The sequence below is a fragment of the Callorhinchus milii genome, unplaced genomic scaffold, assembly GCF_018977255.1.
Source record: "Callorhinchus milii isolate IMCB2004 unplaced genomic scaffold, IMCB_Cmil_1.0 Scaffold2, whole genome shotgun sequence".
In the NCBI taxonomy this organism is placed as follows: domain Eukaryota; kingdom Metazoa; phylum Chordata; class Chondrichthyes; order Chimaeriformes; family Callorhinchidae; genus Callorhinchus; species Callorhinchus milii.
The window spans coordinates 67,620,281-67,642,194 of record NW_024704743.1 but is presented as its reverse complement, the minus strand read 5'-3'; the positions used below and the strand labels follow the sequence as shown (position 1 = coordinate 67,642,194).

General features: G+C 40.0%; 1 protein-coding gene across 2 annotated transcripts in view; it reads left to right on the top strand.

The window, feature by feature from the left end:
- Positions 1-21,914, top strand: part of LOC103187001 (contactin associated protein 2) — an 855,622-nt gene that overhangs the window by 404,963 nt on the left and 428,745 nt on the right. For both annotated transcript variants that reach the window (XM_042331730.1, XM_042331729.1), the window contains one exon: positions 2,799-3,063. In XM_042331730.1, coding sequence (XP_042187664.1) covers positions 2,799-3,063 — 265 coding nt within the window. The remainder of the gene's footprint in view (positions 1-2,798; positions 3,064-21,914) is intronic.

Here is a 21,914-nt window from a genome sequence, read left to right as displayed (position 1 = left end):
TGATATGATTATAAGCAAGGTCTGAATAGTGCCTAGGCATTCAAATTTGTTTTAAAACTTTTGTTTTATACTTGCGTTATTCGCAGTTGGATTCGCCTTTCTTTTGCAGGATTTAGGTATTGGTGATGCACTTTCCAACTGTGCATAATACAATTGCCACAGTTATTGCCAATCGGCTGTAACCTGCTTAACAGCTCATCGAGGAGGCTTTACATATCAATGCAAAATAAAGGCTTTACAATACAGCCTGCTTTTTAATACACATTTTTTTCTCAAGGTCTCACAGAATCACAAGATTGGTTTGTTGGATAAAAGAGGCCCTTCAGCCGAACTGATCTCATCCCTGCAGAACTGACCTCAACCACCCTCCTGGTAACCTGATGCAGTTGTTAATCCCCTGCACTATGTACAGTAATTGGACAAGTACAGGGAGTTTCTCCCAGTGTGCTAGCCACTAAATCCCCCAAATAAAATTGAAAGGTCCTATATCAAATGGAAAGATTATTCATTAGTTTCTAATAATAAATAATAATCCTTGCATTTGATATAGCACCTTATCATGTAATTGAGACGTCTCAAATCACTTCACAGGATATATTGTAAACTATAGTGACTGTGTATTTTGTGGGCAAAACATGGCAGCCAATTGCGCGCAGCAGTCTCCCACAAACAGTCGTGGAATGATTGATTTTTTTGTGGTGGAGGAATTATTACCTCAGGAAAGTGCAAATCGAATAACATCCGAGTTCCTACTTACTGCTGGGTAACCAGAGGTGTGTGTGTGTATATGTCAAGTAATAATAATAATCCTTGCATTTGATATAGCGCTTTTCACGTCGGGAGGACGTCCCAAAGCGCTTCACAGAACACACTGTAAAGTTAATTGACTGTATATTTGTGGGCGAACGCGGCAGCCAATTGTGCACAGCAATGTCCCACAAACAGTCGTAGATTGAAAATGACCAATTTATGATTGTTTTTGGTTTTGGAGGGATTATTATTAGGCGTGTGGAGTAAGGAAACTTGCCTAAAGTTTTGCCTCGAAAAAAAAATTAACTTCTACTATTGTTGAATTGCTTAGGTGGCCGGACCTCAATTCTTCCATCTCGCTCTCTCTCTCTCTCTTTGTGGGGAATCACTAAAGTGGTGCTCTTCCTTCTTCTGGTGACCCCAATGAAATCATTAACTCAAGAGCATGTGCCTATTGTACCATGATGTGGTCCAGGACATCAGAGTTCCAGCGTTATGTGCTTAAATTAACCATCAACCACACTTGATTATTTTTCTCTCTGATAATTTTCCCTCCAGTTATAACTCCTTTAAGTGTTTTAACTTTTTTTTAATGTTTTTCCATCAAAAGGCATTGCCCCCAACTCCTCCACCCCCCACACTTTGTTACTTTGCCAAAGTGGCCACTGTTTATGTGTGTGTTATCAGACCATCTGACTTGGTTGTATCATGATCCTGAAGTGCTGGCAAAGAACACCAACCTAAAGCAACTGGCTTGTACTCAATGAGCTACTGTAAGAGGGGCATTGTTTTGGAGAAGTGTTGAGAACAGATATTGTAGTGCTGGCAGTGTTGATTGTGTTCATCAGTCTGATCCCTCTGTTGCTACCAATCAATAAGACAAGAGTCTAACACTAAAGTGAAGGGAATGCTGCTATTGATTTCTGTTCTCTGGTGTCTCACAAAGAAGATACAATTGAAGCAGTCCTTCCTGGAGGAGTCTACAGGTGACTTTGAAGTGAACAACACCAGAACTACCTTAAGGGCCAGATTCTTGTAATTCCAGCTAACCTATAATGATAAGCAATTAAAAGGGGAAGACTGACAGATGACAAATATTTAAAATTATGATTTCCTTTTAGCAATCCATTGGTTCTTGGTATAGTATTGAATAGACAGATGTCTGTCACTGCCCGGAGTGGAAGCACTATAATTTGCCCTGATACTTGTGAATGAAATATGTATTTCGCTTATAATATACACAGTTTACAATATATCTTGTAAAGCACTTTGTGATGTCCTCGTGATCTGAAAGATGCTATGTCAAATGTAAGGATTATTTATTTATAAAATCCAGTGTAATACATGCACTCCATGCATCTCATAAAGACAGCAGGATGTTGTTCCGCTTCCTTCACTGAATGTAGAATTGTCATTGATGTGAGGATGGGCTGTTCTACCCCATTCACTCTGTTCAGTGAGTGTGTTGCTAATCGTTTATAAATACTGCAACTGTAATGACATTTTCAATTATAAACAACAAACTTCATAAATATAAAACTCCATTAGTTATTTATAAGTGCACATTGACAAATTTACCAAGCACACAGCATGGCACATATCGACAAATTCAGTACATTTTAATGAAGTAAATCAAATAACCTCAAAGGATGCAAAGTACCATGCTGTTCCTGCCAAACAGTAACTGTGAAGCTCTTTTCTCCTACATTGAAAGAATAGCATGAAAACAATGTACAATCATAGCAAAAGATTCACAAGAGGAAACAGATCCTTTTACAAGAATTGATGGACTCTGCCTCAATATAACACAATGCAATTTATACTTTAAATTGAAGGCCTTTCAGTCAGGCAGATGCCCCATGGCACTTGACAATTCTGGCTGGCACCAGAACTGAGGAAGGTGAGGAGCGGAAAGATGACCGAAAGCACGGTCAAAGAGTTACGGGTTGAGATAATTTTATTGCAGACAATTAAGGATGCCAACCCCCATGTTACAGGGTATTACTGGCTGTAGTGGGTGCTTACATTTCCTCTCTCCTCTCTTTCAGGGTAACCTGAGCTTTACGTGTGTGGAGCCTCATGCAGTACCTGTCTTCTTCAATAGTAGCAGTTACTTACAGCTGCCCGGGCGCATGAACCAGGACGTGTTTTCTGTCAGCTTTATGTTCCGAACTTGGAATCCCAATGGCCTGCTCTTGTTCAGCCACTTTGCTGCCAGTTATGGAATGGTGGAAATTGACCTCAGTGAAGGAAAGGTCAGCATTAACGTCAGCATCAATCAGACAAAGATGAGCAGCATCGAGATCTCCGCAGGTATGTAGAGAAGAAATATAAATGCAACTGAACTCAACAGTCTTGTAAAATAATGATCATTTTAATATCTTGCCATCGGGATGTTTTAAAAAAAATCATAGGTTGCTCAATGGTTCACTCAGTTGATGAATTCACTGTCTAGCGTTGGGCTGAATAGCCTGGGAAAGTCCCAGGTTTAAAGCTAGAATTAATAGCTGATCTGAATAAGGAGGAGACATTACAATTGTTCACAAAGCTCTGAGGTACAGTGGTAGACAAACATATTTCTTGTTTGTCATTCAATGAAACCCCCAGAGAAAGTGCTGCTGTGTGTATGTCAGACGGAGAAAAGATTGTGTTGATGTTAACTGCATTCTGCTGATGCATTTCCTACAAGAATAATCACTGCATGTTACAGTTAATCCTGTGAATTCTCAATCCTGAGATATCATCCTAATATGAAAGGTACTATATCAAATTCAAAGATTATAAATTTGATGTTATGGTGGGGGTGGGTAAGGGAATTGAGTTGCATAGTGGATTGAAGCAATATCCATCAAACTTGGGTACAAATATAATCCTTGCAATTGATATAGGATTTTGTCACATTATTGAGACATCTCAGAGCGCTTCACAGGATGCACTATAAAGTGTATTTTGTGGACAAAATGTACAACCCTGGGTATTGATCCCCTGAATCTGATGTCTGTAAGGATTTAATGTGAAGTCAATTTGGTTGATCTAATCCCAGTTCTTAAAACGTGCAAAGTTCAGAACCCAAATTTGAGCGCATTATCCATTAAATATTAAATCGATTAAGTATTAAATTCAGCAGTCTTACATAGATAGGCAATATGGTTAAAAATACAATATTTGCAAATGGATGTATAACTATTAGATCTGGACCTCTGCCTGGACTCAATCTCCTCCCAGGTGCCAGGAACCACTTTTGACTGTCATCTGGAAGTTGCAACTGAGATTGGCATCTGATCTGAATTCAAGAGAGACACATCCACATGACTGCAAGATTTACTATTTGCAAATCAGCCCCCAGTATTGACAAATGATTTGAAGGGAAAAAAATGACTAACACTCATGCAGTACAAATTGCCCTTCTGTTGAGATTGTGGGAAGCAGATCAGATAGGGCTTTAACTAACAATGTAGTACATTGTTTAAGCTTTATTCAGCTAATATGTGCCTAATCTCTGGAACTCCTCGCTCTACCGCTCCATCTTGCTCTCTCTCTCTTTCTGTCTTTAAATCATGCCTGAAAACCTACCTCGTAGATTATGCTTATGATCACCACCTGCTTTTCTTTCTCTGTTTTGAAATTCTCAGTTAAATCTATATCTGGGCCTCATTTTCACAACTTTGTTTAGAGATATTTTGGAGGCTTTTTACACATAATTGAAATTGTTTTGTGCCTGTTTATTTGGAAATGTAAGACACAACCAGTTGCAAAGTCAACCAGAAATCAAAACAAAAGACAGACACGAGTAAAAGTATTAGAAACTAAATATGACATTATTGCACAATTTCTAACAGACAATACTCTGATCTGAATATTAAAGAAAATAAGAAGGGAAAAATCACACAACATTCACAAAGTGCCCTCTCAATCACACGGTTGAGGATAGGTGTAATTTGAGGGATTAAATCAAGAGGAATTCAGCAAGCCTATCCAATTCTCTTTGAACAGGGTCCTGCAGGAATCGCAGATGTTCTGTGGAACAAATCCTGCAGGATTACATGGGATAAATTTTCAACCACACAAGATTTTTTTCTATGTTATTGAAATTTCTAATTTAAGAATCCCAAACTATCGAGCTATCTTCAAGAACAAGGCTACTATCTGACCAGACCATCTCTGCTGTCCAGTGGGAGAGAATGTATCTCATCAGTGAAATTTACATACATGTGGAGTCCTGTAGCTCAGTGGTTAGAGCACTCGCTTTGCAAGCAAGAGACCTGAGTTCAATTCCAGACAGGGCGAAACCTTGGGCAAGTTTCCTTACTCCACACGCCTAATAATAATCCCTCCAAAAACAATAATGAATTGGTCATTTTCAATCTACGACTGTTTGTGGGACATTGCTGTGCGCAATTGGCTGCCGCGTTCGCCCACAAATATACAGTCAATTCACTTTACAGTGTGTTCTGTGAAGCGCTTTGGGACGTCCTCCCGACGTGAAAAGCGCTATATCAAAATGCAAGGATTATTATTATTATTATTATTATTATTATACCGGTTTGACTACCTGGTGGAACTAACAGTTTCTAGGATTATTATCAGAAAGAAGGGGAGGGTATATTTTTTGACAGAAAAGTGTAGAATGCCTTACCTAAATGGCTGTTGAAATTGAGCCCATACGATTGCTTAAAAGACAATCGGATAAATACTTGACAAAGAAAAGATATACAGTATACAATATATGAGGTAAGAGCACAGGAATGAGATTATAGTAGATAGATCCAGTGGGGAACTAGCACCAGTGCAGACACGATTTTCTCCTTTCATGCTGTACCTTTTTAAGGTTTTCACTTTTGAGTCACAAAGAATAATTATCTAATCTTCCACTTACAGCAGCAAACATAAACTAAATCAGAACTGGGATCATTGTTGACAATTAAAAGCAATGTTGAAGAATTTAAGTAGTTAGCAGCCAGTTCACAGTTTAAAAACTGTAAACAGTAAGAAAAGTAGCAAAATGTTATCACTCTTGCCCCTGAGTCAGACGGTAGTGAGTTCAAGCCCCATGTTGGGACTTTGAACTTACTTTGTAGGCTGAGAGTCTAATACAGTGCTTGGACTATGCACTAGCATTGCAATGTCAGAGGTGCCATCCTTCGGATGAAATGAAAAACATAATACCTGCCTATCTGTTCAGGTAGATGTTAAAGATCCCACTTCCCTATTTGGATAGAGATAGGAACCCGACCAACTGTAGTATCTTCGTATTTCAGAGATCCCCCAATCTGGCAAATTCTTAAACACCATCTTAGTTTTTGAAACTGATTTTCTATAAGTTTCTTAAGAACAACAGAAAGAAAAGACTTAATTAAGACTGAATTCAACACTGCCAAAATCTGCGACCAAATCCAGACCAAGTGGATTTTTTCCCCGAAAGTTCCTTAAAAGTCACTTTGAAAACCTGAAATATTTGAGGCTGGTGGAGAAGCATCTGAGCTGGTAGAGGCCCTACTTTATGGACCACTGCAGACACCTGTCCCTGCCTCCTGTTTGACAAAATCACCATTACTCAGGAAGAAGAACAAAGTATATATATTATAATTGCAAAATTAGTCAATTCACTGGAGTGAATAATGCTGACAATTCCGTTCCTGATGACTGGTGTGATTGCCAAGCACGGCTCTCTGGAGAAGTAACAGTCTTCTTCCTGATGCCAGCAACCATTACTTTATCTGACTCCCCTAAGAGAAGAACACTACTGCTACTGTTCCTGCTGACAGGAATGATTATCCCACGAGACATTCTGGCGTGAACAGACCAAAGCCTCCCAATTCTGATGACAGCAATGATTACCCCAGAAATTTCTAGACAGAGTAAAGTACCCTTGCCCACTGAAAGCAGTGGTTACCTCACTTGAGACCCTGTAATGATTAATCCTTCAGTTGGTGATGGGGAAAAAGTGAGTTCCTCTGTTGTTGGGATGTGCGAACTGAAAGTACACAAATTCATTTTTCAATTCACCTTTGCTACCCTGTGTGAAGGGCACTATATAAATGCAAGATAGGTGTCTGACACATGCCGAAACCCACTAAGGTTTGGGGTATATTTGCGGGAAAATTAATTTACAATTTTAATTTTGTGAAAAATGTTTGCCCCTTTTTAATAAGCCTTTTTTTATGTCAGCTGGATGTCTGCACATGCAGAAGCCCATCACCGTGCTTAACAATATCCAAACCAAATTGCGGGTTCCATGCATCACACCTCCACATGAAATTCCAGAGATGTTTATTGGAATGGAATGTGCCGCAAGCCTCAATGTAGTGGGAGGCACTTTACAGCTTGTGATGTGCCAGCCACCTTGATGTTCTTGAGGTACAAGCCCAATGCCACATTCAAGGCTTACTCAGCACCAACTACTTAATCCAGGCCCTCATGTGAGGAGCCTTGGCAAATAGACGTGCCCCTTTGAAGCTGACTTCATCTCCAGGGTGCTCAGCGACACGTCAGTGTAGATTGGAGACCCTCCCGCCCTGCAATCGCTTCCCATGTTTTCCACAATTCCACCTCATTGCTTGACCCTGCATTTCCAGGAGCTGAGATCCATGAAAGAGAAAAACATGTTTTAAGATTAAAAAAGTATTATCCAGAACATGAAGCGAGGATCTTTCTTTTGGGCAGCAAATTCCCTTCCCTTCTACAAAAAATTCCATTATTTTAAATGGGATAGTTGTCAGAATTGTTTAAAAATACATTGCTACATCACTGTTTTACTGAGCGTTGAACAGGACATCATTACAGACTAATGCTCTTCTACAGTTATCTTTCACCTTTACATTTCACATACGTAAATCAATCAATTGCCTTCTCATAAGAGAAGTTTCTGGAGAAGAGAAAGGCTTACCATGAAACAACCCCCGTTCGAGTGCCAGCAAATCTGTCAATATTTCCAGGTGCCATGATTCTGTGGGAATTTCAATTGCAGCCTGGAAACCATTAGTCCTGTATCATTAGTTCTGCATCATTGTGCTGCAATGTCTTTTGGGCAGCAGGCTTATGGGTACATTGGAAAATTTATTAATTATAATCCTTGCATTTGATATAACGCCTTATCATGTTGTTGAGGTGTCTCAACACGCTTTACAAGATACAAGATATTCTGTAAAGTGATGTGACTATGTGCATTTTGTGGGTGAACCCTGCAGCCAATTTGCACACAGCAATCTTCCACAAACAGCCAATTCTAAATGACCAATTTTGTTTAAGGGACTGTTGGAAATTAAAATGAAAGGGCATTTCTTCACAGAATTCATAATTGAATAATTTTTCATGAAAACTATTTGTGTAGAAAGATCTACCTTTTATTAAAATACTGTCTGTTATGCTTTAATGCATGAAAGCTGCAGGTGGCAGTTCAGTTTGTTTTACAAACTAGGTCAGAAGCAACCACCTTTGCTTCTGGCATTTGGCATTTGCATACCTAGGGTTGTCAGGGAAGCATTACTTCCTGTTCCTAGAGGTGGTAGCTCCTCATTGTCGAGTAAAACATAGGTTTTTTTTCTGCTGGTTCTGCTCAATTTATCCTGGTTAGTAAGCAAAAATCTCCCACAAACGTCTGACTACAGATTACCTGAGTCAGCTGTGAGTCTGTTAAGTAGAAGTCACTCACTGGAACAGCCAATTGTTGTCTCACAGTAGACTGTATTCCAGTAGATGTGTTGAATGTTGCTCGGCGCTAACATCAGTGATTATGTCTTTTTTTTAGGCGTTTAACAGCTTGATTTTCTTCAATGCATAAAGTTCTGCCAAACATAGGTCAATACAAACAAAGCTACAATCCAGACAAAGCAGTCAAATATTTTAGGGAATTTTTTTGCACAATTGATGCTGCATCAATTAATTCCTTCAAAATAGAGCTCCTCATCCCCCGAGTCCTCCGCTCCACCCTCGACGGCCGTGCCATCAGCCATTATGCCCCGAGGCTCTGGAATTCCCTTCCTCACTCCCTTCGCCTCGCCCCCTCTCTTCCTACTTTCAGCTCCCTACTGAAGACCTTTCTTTTCGACCGTGCCTTTGGTCACCTTCCTCCCCCTTCCCCTGGCTCGGCCCCAGGATTCGTTACTGTAAAGCGCTCTGAGATACCATCCAGCGTGGAGGGTGCTATATATATCCACGTTGTTATTGTTGTAGGTGAGCATCATGTGTCAGCCTGGTTCAGTTGATAGTCTTCTCGTCTCGGAGTCACGAGAAGGTTGTCAAGCCCCACAATGAGACTTTGAGGCTCATAGATAAAATGACATTCCATTCCAATGCTGAGGCATGGCATGCATCCACACATGAAGTCTTGTTAGTGTATTGGTTAGAGCAAAACAAAAGGACCAGAGTTTGATTCCCGGACGAGGTGAAGCCTTTAGGCAAGTTTCCTTACTCTACACACCTAGCAGTAAGTAGGAACCCAATTGTTAGTGATCGGTGGATCACTTTTCCAGGGATAATAATCCCTTCAAAAAATAATTTTGTCACTCAATCTACGACTGTTTGTGGGATGCTGCTGTGTTCAAATGGCTGCCATGATTCGCCCACAAAATATACAGTCAATTCACTACAGTATATTGGCATGTCAGCCTAGACTATATGAGTTCTAAGGTATTATATCAAATGCAAGGATTAAATACTATTATGTGCTTGGGAACAGTTTTGATGTAACAATAGGAATAGACTGATATGAACAAATAGTTGTCCTTGGTTCTGTTCTTATCCAGATACAGTTAATGGACACTTGTTTCTAAAGCTGCATTTGCTTTTATTCTAAAATCACACGTTGTATGCCTTGGGACGTCCTCCTGATGTGAAAGGCATCATACAAATGTAATTTTGTTGTTGTTGTTGTTTATCTCAGAATGGAAAAGCTTCTCATTTTATTAGCTGTAATAAATAATCTGCTGTACCCTGTACCCTGATCTTAAATGAATTGCCTTATTCTAGTCCACTAACCGACATCCATCTACCGCAGCAGCACAAACCCAACAAAATCAAAGAAAAATAAGACAAGAATGACGAGAACATAAGTTGATGCCAAGTCAGGGTGTAAGGCAATGATGAGTTGTGGATGGGAAGAATGAAGAAGGCAAGGAATTGATTAGTTTTGAGATCATTATTAGTATTAGTACAAGTGACCATTGAAGCTAAATAACTCATTTAAAAGTGAACTGGATGAATACCAGAATAAAAAGATCGACCTGACAGCGATATATCAGTACTTAACAGGAAAGGGATAGTAAACCCACAACAAAACAATACTTTCAGATACACCAAAGTAGGCAGCAGGACAGGATGTCACTAGTTCAGGTTTCTGAAATCTAATTTTAGGACAGACAACAGGATCATTTTGTTAAACAACGGGTAAATAGCTGGAATAGGTCAGTAGAAAGAGTAATTGGTGGAATTTAGCTGATTTAAGATGCACTAGATGCTGTATTGTGGATATTTTGGAAAGATTAAGGCAACTGGGCCAAAAGCTTTCTGCCTTTGAACCTCAGTTATAATATCGGGGAAAAAAGAAACCGGGAAATAGGAGAAAATAGTTCATATGGAAGAGCTGGAATAGCCTGTAAACAGTTGGCCAAAAGGCTTCTTTCTGTGCTACATATCTATGATTTTATTATTCCTGTTGGGAAAAAAGAGAAAGGCCTGGAGACAATGTGATATATCCTGATTTCAACTCCCTTAGAAGACGGGAAAAGTTTGTAAAGCAATGCATTTAAAGCTTAAGATGAACTTCAGTAGAAAATTCAGAGTCATGTACTTTTTAAAGATTTAAGTATTGTTGGCAGGGGAGGGAAAGAATATTCAACATGAGAAAGAAAACAAGTTCTTAAGGGATATCTTTAGTGGCGGAGAACATGTGAACATTCAATTCGAGTTCAGATGAGATAGAAAGGCTAAGAAGGATTAAGAGTTGGAGCCTTCCAGGCACTAGATTGCACAGCAAGTTGAATTTTGAAGTTTCAGTGGTTTATTTGTCTATCTATAAAATTATTTCACTCATTGCAGGATGTTTATTTCCAATTACACAGTTGTTAGAATTGTTTTATTCTAAATGGAAATTAGGTGCGAACTTGTACATCATTGAATTGCAAAGCAGTGAGATACTGCGAGTATATGTACAGTGTTGTGTTCTTCACCAGAACAGCTTTGGTTTTTGTACTCTGCTTTGCCTCAAGCTGGAACAATTATTCGCCTGGTAAAGCCACCTTTTTAATCATTCATCCTGGAGGATTTGGCTTGGGGGACAGCCATTAAAAATAAAGTAGCAAGTTCCCAATTCCATGAAATAAAAACACATAGCAGCACAATGTGTAATAATAATAATATTAATAATCCTTGCATCCGATATGCAGCAAACTCCTAACTTACTGGACTCCGGATTTCTGGAATTGGAACCTAGCCGGACCAGGCCCAAAATCTAAAAATTAAAAAAAATTTGCAGAACGAAAATTTCCACAGACTCACACATGTGCAGGCACATGTGTAGACTCCCGCCAGCCCACTCTCATATCGTGGGCTAAAGCCACACTTAATGGTTCACTGTTCTTGCTGGCACGCCAGTAAGTGCTGGAACTGGCATTGTAATTACACTTAGCTGGAAATTCCGGCTCAGCAAACCAGATCATTCCACACATTAGTCCATTAAATTGGCAATTAAGTCTTTTTTGATATGGAAGTCCAACAAATAGGTCTTGAAATGAGCCTTTCGTGAGGGAAGGATGGAGTTAGAGGGACGTTGGGATGGCGTTCCAGGGAGTGGGGTAAAAAGGCTAAAAGGAAATAGAATTGTCACACTGGTGAAGCAGAGAGTATTACAGTTGAGGTTAGCAGTACACTGCAACAGGCAGCGTAATATTCACTAGATCATCAGATTGTTTTTTTTTAAAAATCACACGTTCAATTGCATGAGGAAAACTTTCTGACTAAATTACCCTGCTCTGAATATTCTCCATATGGCAATTTATAGAGTGAATGATTGAAGGGAGCCTTAGGATTTTCTTCCTAACGTATTTCAGCCAGAGACAATCATCCTGAGAGCTTTGACATTCTCACAGACATTGACAAATGCATCCATTATGTTGTTTAAATCACTGTAGAATTGAATGTGTGTGAGCTTCAGATCTTTGCCGATATAGTGACTCGTATCTGATTAGCAAGCAGATGAAATTTGGACAAACCATTTCCATAGAGAATTCTCTGGCTGCTTAAAATTCAGTTCATTATGATTGTCTTTGAAAAAATTCATCCTTTTTCTTGTTGGTGCTTTTGAATTAATCCAGTTTTAACCAGGAGAAAAGGATCTGAATAAGAAAGGGATAAGCAGGGATGCTGGAATTAAAAAATGATTTCTAAATGCACATTTGCACTTGTTTTTATGTCGGTGTCAGTGTAGCTGTCAGTGTGGGAGTGTTAATCACAGCGCTGCTCATTTCAGCCTATCTTCTATATTATAGACCAGAGACTTCTGATTTATCTGATTTGGCAATGATAGTGACAGCTGTGTTTCCTAAAAGAACGCATGTTAAATATTCTGATGTAAAATAAAATTTAAATTAATTTTACCAGGAATTTGAATCAATTAGAAATTGTGGAAAATGCCTTGTTAAAATATGGAATCTCCTCTGTTAGAAAAAAAATCTGAAGAGGTTCCTTTACTTAGAATTCAGTTGATTTATTACATTTAATTACAGGTTCTATAGTTTTGATAATATTTCCATCTTTTAATAATAATAATAATATTAATAATAATTCTTGCATTTGGTATAGGGCCTTACCACATCTTCGAGACGTCTCAAGGCACTTCAAATAATTTACTGTAAAGTGAATCAACTTTGTGGGCAAAGCATAGCAGCCAATTGCGTACAGCAATTTGTACTTATACTCCACTCCTCTTGAGTATATTAACAACAGCAACAATTTAATAATAATATTAATAATAATCCTTGCATTTGATACAGTGCTTTTCACGTCTTCTAGACGTCTCAAAGCGCTTCACAGAATTGACTGTAAAGTGAATTGACTATATTTGTGGGCGAAATGCGGCAGCCAATTGCGCACAGTAGTGTCGCACAAACAGTCGTGGATTGAAATGACCAATTTTTTAATTATTTTTTTTGATGGATTATTATCAGGCGTATCTGATTATTAACTGATTAATCAGTTATATCTATATAGTGTCTTCCATGTGGTGAGGGCATTTCAAAACACTTTATGTAGCTGACTGGGCATCTGAGTTGGTGGGGAGAGGGTGATCAAAAACGCAATCGACAAGACGGGTCAACAACAATTTGCATTTATACAGTGCCCTTTTCACATAGGTGACGTCTCAGAGCGATGTCTGCTGTGGGGATGGCCTCAAGCAAGGAAGAGGGGAAGGGAGTGGGTGGCTATAGGGGCGGTCAAAGCTGTAGGTTTTCGGGTGGGATTTAAAGATAAGTAAATAGGGGGTGACGGGGAAGGACTGAGGTGTGAGTTCTAGAGATTTGGAAAGTATTGCTGAAGACTCGGCCACCGATAGTGGTGTGGAGGGGTCAGGGAACATTCAGTTGACTTGAGTTAGTTGAGTGAACAGAGAGGGTGCACCAAGGCTCCAGAGCAAGAGGATATGGGTTCAGAGTTGCAAACGGTAGTTTCAGGAGGGATGCCACCAGAAGTATTTCTTAACACCCGGAACAACAACAGCAACACTTACATTCATATAGCGCCCTTCACGCAGGGTGACGTTTCGGAGCGCTTGACGTGGGTGAGCTTGATATCGAGCTGGTGAAAGGGGGGGAGGTGACTGTAGGCACAGTCAACGAGGAAGGTCTCAGGTGTGATCTGAAGTTGGGAAAAGAGGGGACGAGGTAGAGGAATTGAGGCAGAGAGTTCCAGAGTTTCAGGGCACAGTGGCTGAAGGAACAGCTGCTGATGGTGGAGCAGAGGGGACGAGGGACATGCACAAGGCAGGGTTACCAGGAAGACTGAGGACTAGGGTGCTGGACTCATTTAAGAAACAGCTTGATTCTGTGATGGAAGGTCGGTAGAGTGGTTCTTCTGTAAGGATGAGATTAAATAAGCCGAAGGGCCTTCTTCATCCATACCCTCTTGTGGATGTTGTGTGCTTTGTATACTGCATGAAAAAGAGAGGAGGGGAGAAATTTGGTTGAATAAACAAAGTAGAATTATTGGATTAGTTGACTAAATTCTTCAATACTGTAAGATATTAGTTGGCACTTCTACAAATTAAAATACAAATATGGGCTGACAATATTTTTTCACGGTACATTGAGTGAAAATGCAGCGTTTAGCTCATTAACAGCACCACACGTCCAATAACAAGAGACGGATGCTGGGATCTCACAGACTCTGATTAAGGAATACTATTTAGCTGTGGCAACAGCTGTGAATTGGACATCAGAACACATTAAGAAAGCTGCTGGATTAGCAAATCAAATTTATATTAAAAAAGATAGGAATTTGCATAAACTTATTTTGAGTTCTGGCTGAATTGATATGACTATGTGTGAACTGTGCAATTAATTTATAAAATGCACAATCTCCCATCTATTCTTTAATCCTCCAATCCCTTTCATGCTGCAGACACAGTGTTATACTCTGATATTCCTATGTTTTGTTTTTGCCTTGGTTGATCTATACCGCCTTCTTATGGACAGATATATAATCTTAGAAATTATAGCACTGGCGATGCTATTCAAGGATTTGAGTGTAAACTGGGAAAGGTAGATTATTTTCTTTATTATTTTCTATAGTATATTATTTGCCAAACCCTTATTCCTGCCTTTACCTCTTCCCTGGACTTTTCAAATGCAATCTTCCCTGATCTCACCAACTTCTCCATCCGTAAGTTCCAGTTTATCCAAGACTCCACTGCTCATACCTTCACAAGCACCATGTTCTACAGCCCAATCCTTGCCAGGCTCCACTGTGTCTCTTTCTCTCAGTGGAATGATTTCAAGGTTCTCATGTATCAATCCCTTCACCTCCTAGCACCTCCCTATCACTCTGATCTTCTCCTACCCCTTTCCTGTTTGCCCCTCCACTTGGCTAACTCAGGTTTGTTGCAAATCCCCCACCCTTTCCATACTACAACAGGAGAGGATGGAGGAAATTGCACTACCCCCCTCATGTTCAGATTCTTTGTCCCTAAATGCTTGAATTTGATCTCCTATCTTTCCATTTTGCCCCTGCTCTATCTACCTTTAAAGCCTACTAAAACCTAAAAAATCTCTTTAACCGCTCCCATAGTCACCTTCCTTTACCCCTCACTATCTCTTCCCTCACTCTGTGTCCAACCCAACCTTTGTAAAGTACTGTAAAGCATTATATCATGCAAAGGATACTGTATAAGTGAAAGCTCTTATTTAATTTGTTTCTTAGCACAACCTTTAAATAAATAGCCATGACACACTATGTTTGTGTAAGACAATGGTTGATTACTTTGTACTCAAACTGTTCACAGTTAACTGGAAGCCCCAGCTGGAGGGAAGGGGAAGCTGAAAACTCCCTTCTCTTTTCAAATAATGCCATGGGATCTTTAATGTCCACCTGAACCAATAGATGGGACCTCGGTTTAATATCTCATCTGAACGATACATGACAATGTAGTACTCCCTAGCTTTACTTTGCAGTATCAAACCTCTAACTGTAGATATAGAGCTTGTACCCACAACTTTGATTCAGAGCTAAGAGAGCTTCCAAGTGAACCAGGCTGACACCTAAGTATAACTGACACTTCATCCAAGTTTAGGACAAGAAAAGGCCATTTGGTCCATCAAAACTGCTCCTTGCACAGAAAGTAGCAAAACCTACCCAATCAGGGACCGCAGCCCAAACAATGTGCTTATCGGAGCAAAATTCTGTACAGATATTCCCCTGCTCACCCATTATAGTCAAATGTCATCCATCTGCAAATCTCTACATTTTATCCTGGCCTATCCAAGATTCAGAGTCAACATTCCCATCCCAAGTCTGGGAAATATGTCCATGTAACATTTATTCATTGCAGTCTGAATAGAAAGAGAAAAGCCATCTCTATTAGCTCATCCTATTTTGTAAATAATAATAATAATCCTTGCATTTGATATAGTGCTTTTCATGTCTTCTATACGTCTCAAAACACTTCACAGAATATACTGTAAAGTGACTTAACTGTATATTTGTGGGCGAAACATGGCAGCCAAATGTGCACAGCAGAGTCCCACAAACAGTCATGGATTCAGTGACCAAATTTTTTTTTAAGGATTACTATCCCGGGAAAAGCGATCCACCAATCGACTAACAACAATAACAACAACAAGATTGCATTTATAGAGTGCCTTTCATGTCGGGAGAACCTGGGAGGACAACAAGGTTCCTACGTAAAGAAATGAATGGATGCAAACGTCAGCTTTTTAAAAGGATCAAGACTGCTTTACAATGTCAGGATCAAAAGCAGTAAACTAATTAAACCGTCTCAATTCTCTACCCTTATGGTGTGTTTTATCTATAAGGCAAAAAGATTAAAGGTAACCTTTCACATGTTGATATCAACACCAAACATTCATCAACTTCAATCATAATTTGGTGAAAATATTATTAGGTATTGAAGTGGAGCAGAACAACAGAATATTGAGGTCTTGCTAAGATTCTGTTGCTTTGCTGGATTATCCCACTTTTGAGTGAAACCTTCATAACACCTCCAATGACTTCATTACTTATCAGGTTATCAGGTCTTCTTCAGTCAGACAACAAAGTCACGAAAATACTGTGTTTGCCTTTGTGCAGCTGCAATTCATTTTGTTTTTAGGAAATCTGTCAGCGGTGGAGAGATATTTAATGTGCGGAAAAGTCACCAGTCATAAAATAATCTGACGAAAGGTTATCGACCTGAAACGTTAACTAATTTTCCTCTCTTCATTGATGCTGCCTGACCTGCTAAATATTCCCAGCGATTTCTGTTTTTATTTCGGATTTCCAGCATCTGCACTTTGCTTTTTCTTTAATAAAATAATTCCTGTAGCCTTTGGTCCTCGATCAAAGAAATTAAATACATTTCTTCAAACGTCTTTGTGATTTCAGACATAGGATGCCGCTGAGATTCAGGGAAGGTCTTTATTCACATTTTTAAAAATAGAAATGTCAAAGGATTATTATATTATATTATAAGTTATACATTTTTAGCTAGTTAAACTCTAGTACCCACCCTGGGATCGGATCCATAAGCCAATTTACACCTAATACCCTCTGGAATTAGGTAAGCAGGGTGCATCCCCCTGGGGAGATTATTAACACAGGATACACTATGTACAGGATATATATATATATAATATGATATTAAACAGGTTACTTGATAGAGGTCAGGTTACTTGGTACAGGTCAGAGCACATGGTAAAGTACAGGTCAATGATACAGATTAGGTTACAAGATGCAGATTAGCAGGTTATAAAATGTAGATCAGGTAACATGATGCAGCTCGTGTTACATTATACAGGTCAAGTTACATGATACAACAACAACAACTTGGATTTATATAGCGCCCTCCACGCCGGTCGGCATCTCAGAGCGCTTTACAGTAACGGATCCCGGGGCCGAGCCAGGGGGGAGGGGGGGGAAGGTGACCAAAGACGCGGTCGAAAAGAAAGATCTTCAGCAGAGACCTGAAAATGGGAAGGGAGGGAGCGAGACGAAGGGAGTGAGGAAGGGAGTTCCAGAGCATAGTGGCTGAAGGCACAGCCACCGAGGGTTAAAGCAGAGGACTCGGGGGACGAGGAGGAGGCCAGTCCCGGAGGAACAAAGGCAACGGGTACTGTTTTGAGGAGAGAGGAGGTCAGAGAGATAGGGGGGTGCAGAAAAGTGCAGGGACTTGAATACAAAGGTGAGCATCTTGAAATCGATCCTCTCTGAGATAGGCAGCCAGTGCAGTCTGGCAAGGACTGGAGTAATCGGGGAGCGGAGTTTGGTGTGGGTGAGAATGCGGGCGGCAGAGTTTTGAATGATTTGGATTTCAAGGATGGTAGTGGATGGGAGACCGGTGAGGAAGGCGTTAGTGTAGTCCAGCCGAGAAGTGACAAAGGCATGGACCAGGGTTTCAGCGGCTTTTGGGGAGAGGTATTGGTGGAGACGGGCGATGCGTCAGAGGTGGTAAAAAGCGGTGCTGGTGAGGGACTGGATATGAGGGAGGAAGGATAATTGGGGGTCGAACCTGACGCCTAGGTTCGGAGAGTTTTAGGGGGAGGTCGGGTAGGTGGAGGAGGTGAGAGCCGTGAGATTTTAGACATTGACGAGAGCCAAAGAGAATGGCTTCCGTCTTGTCAACGTTCAGCTGAAGGAAGTTTGCGCTCATCCAGCCCCTGAGATCTGACAGGCAGGCTGACAGAACATCAGGGGACTGGGGGTCGCAAAGAGAGGTGGAAAAATAGAGTGGGGTGTCATCTGCATACATGTGGAAATGTACCCCATGTCCATGGATGACATCCCCAAGAGGGAGCATGTAAAGAGGAGGGGGCCAAGGATGGATCCTTGGGGTACCCCACAGGTAACTGGGTGAGAGCGGGAGGAGAAGCCGTTTGTGCAGATGTACTGCTGGCGGTTTGTGAGGTAGGACTCGAACCAGGCGAGTGCGGTCCCACTGAGGTGGATGACGGAGGAAAGGCGGTGGAGGAGGATGGCGTGATCGACTGTGTCGAACGCGGCAGAGAGGTCCAGGAGGACAAGGAGGCAGAGGGAGCCCTGGTCACAGATAGAGAGGATGTCGTTTGTGACTTTCACAAGCACAGTCTCTGTACTGTGGGGAGGGCGGAAACCGAACTGGAGAGGTACCTAACGTGAGGTTATTTTCTTGGAGAACTTTTCAATCTTTTGCTGTGTATTATAATATATATAAAACCAGGAATGGAGACTGATGATGGGTTTACAGCTTTAGGTCTTGACCAGAGTAGCTCAGTTTATGTGGTGCTTACCACACATTACACATACAAGGGGGGTCATACATAGATCAATGCATTACAATACAGTCAGCATGGGTTTGGCCACATTCTCTTATTTGTGATATATGTGTGTGTGTTTGGTGGGGGGGGGATTCAAAAAATATTTTAAAAGCTATAGCTTTGTTTTTTGTGAGGAAAAGCATGTCTTCTGGAGGAAACTCAATGTACCTCACCTACTTGTCAGATCTTGCTTCTGACCTGAGATTGTCTTGTAGCCAGGATCTTGTAAGTCAATGTGATAATAATACAATCCAATTTACATTTATATTGCGCCTTTCATGTCAGGAGGAGAGGACATCTCAAATCCCTTCACAGTGCTGATGGGCACCCAAGGTGGGAGTGAGGCTGAGGGTGGGGGCAGGGCAGAGGGAGTGAGTGAGTAAGTCAGTGAGTCCGTTAATCATTCAGACTCGAGGATGGGTTATATGCAGCATCTGCAGAAGAGGTACATTCTGATATGTTTTTGTCTATACAAAACACCATTTACAATACTGTTTAGCCATTATACTAATGTTCAATTTTCAAGTTTGCCTGTCTGCAGAACAATTAATTTATTCCACAGTACACATAAGAACTTCATGGATGAAATTCAATTTGCTTATGAGTTGTGCAAACCATCGTGTCTTTGCCAGGCATGTCTCCTCAGTTAAATCCCGGAGAGACCTTGTGTATCTCTCACCACTTTTATCAGTAGAGTTTAAATAATTCTGAGTTACTGCATCCACAAAATTCATGCAAAACATTCAGGAAACGTACTGGTATCATTGCACAATAATATTTATTTACAACGTAACCTAAGTGTAACCAATGGGAGCTAAAAAGTTTGCATCTGAATATATTTTATTTCCCCTTTTCCACATTAATGCCAGTCTGATTTGATTTATTTTTGATTCGGTAAATTTAATGGTGGTTCCTTTTACAGGCATGCAATAGTCACTTATCAGTAGTCCTGGATGTATCATTAACAAGAGATGAAAAATCTCAAAAATCGTCCTTGGTTACTGGCAATATTAAACTTCGCCCCTCAGTAATATAAAGCTATGATAAATACTGTACTATGAGGGAAGAATGGTATTTGTATCTATTATTGGAGCTTCTTGTGTATTAACAATACCAATTCATCGAATGCAAGAGAGTGATTTATCTTTACAAACCTACATACTTTGATTTGTTCTGGCTCTTTCACCCTCTCTGTGAATGTAGTACTTTGATAATAACAGATGATATGGTTTCATTTGTTTATCCTGGATCCCGTCACCTCATCGTTCCTCATTTTACTGTCTTTCAATGTGCTACATTTTTGTTGAATTGTTTCCTTTGTAACATTTTGCCTTTTTTCCACTTCTGACTTTTATAGCCACTGATTTCCTAAGTTTCCTTATAATTTCTGTTTTCAATGTTGTTTAACATTATAATGTGTTCACCACACCAATTTAAATGTTGTTTTCTGCTTAATTGCCAGACTATTCTCATTTTTTTCGGCATCTCGTCTATTTTATGTTGTTTTATTCTTCGTTGACACATACTGTCTTTTATCAATGTATCTTCACACTTCTCACGCAATGTTTCATTTTCGTTTTACATAGAATTACATAGAACCTTACAAAACAGACCATTTGGCTCATGTAAATCATGCCTTTGTTTATATTCCACATGAGCCTCTGCCCATCCCAATCCCCTCTCTCATACCTCTCTGTTCTCTTTTTCCCTCACATGTATATCTATCCCTCACCCCATGTATTTTGTTGACCTTTTTAATCATACTTATTTTCCTGTCAGTGGGACTGTAGGTAGCTCTTTAGAAGTGCTTTGGCCTTTAGTTTTTCTTCCTCTCAAATCTCCATTTGTCCTTTTTCTCACACCCACAAAAGCTATTCATTTGACGCCATTCACTTGTGATGATCTAGTAGACTTTTCAACATTTTAAAGTGCTATAAAAAAGGCAAGTGCTTTCTTTTGTGACCTTTTGTTTCAATTTTCTATCTCGAATTGTTTTTCCGGTCTTTCTATCCTTCCTGTTTGCTCTGTCAATGTTTGGCGAGAAATTTCGCCAGGGTCTAGGTGTCAGCCTGAACAGTAAGAAGCACTCTTGTCTCTGTGTCAAAAGGTTGTGGGCTCCAGCCCCAAGTAGTGACTTGGACCCCATATCATCTGAGCTGACACTGCGATGTAGTGCTGGAGTGTGCGGCATTGTTAGCGTGCTGTCCTTCGGATGATGCTGAACCCGAGGTCCTATCTGCCTGTCCAGGTGGACATTAAAGATCCACTATTAACAACAACAACTTACACTTATTTATCACCTCCACACGGGTAGGGTCTCAGAGCGCTTATTCGAACAGAGAATGGAGTTTCTCTTGGTGGCCTGGCCAACAATCACCCAAATAGAATTGGTCATTTATGTCATGGCTGCCAATATTCAGATGTTGGGGGTATTTTAGTTGGGTATTATAATACACGTTTAACCTTGTTGTTTAATTTTAATTAGGGAATGGAATTTACTGTACTTTATGAAACTCTTTTTGGCAGTCTAAATAAAATCATAGAGTGCACATCTATCAGAATTATCTGCAACATCCTCAAAATGTTGAGCAGGAATTAACATTATCTTTCCCTTCTGAATATATCCTAGCTGTTTCTTATTAAGTTGATGCCATACACGTACTCCCCCTTACGTTGCATTATTTTGCCAGCTGTTGATAATGGGTTGAGTGCTAAGTTATCATTTAGGCAACGCTCTATACATCAATAAAGTATTTGGGAATTAAATTTTATGATTAATCATGTTCCTTCCTGTTTGGACAGGTTGAAGCTCTAATTGGAATATGTCCATTTTTATTAGCTTATTTGTTTTACCTTTCTCCAACAGAGGTTCTTCACATAATTAATGGTAAATACACTTCAATTCAATTTAAATCACAGAGCTGTGGATCTACTAAACTGGTGGAAGTATTCATTATACAAAAATACCTTAACCTTTATGACACTTAAAAGGACAATGTTTTTCTATAATAGACTCGTGTATCAGAATACTGACACTGTTTGTCATAGTCCAAAGTCTGTTGTTAACAGAATCTTAAAATGTTACAGCACAGAAATTGGCCACTCTGTCCATCAAATCTTCGCTGGTATTTTTCTCCATATGAAACAATTTAATCCTACTCTCCTGTT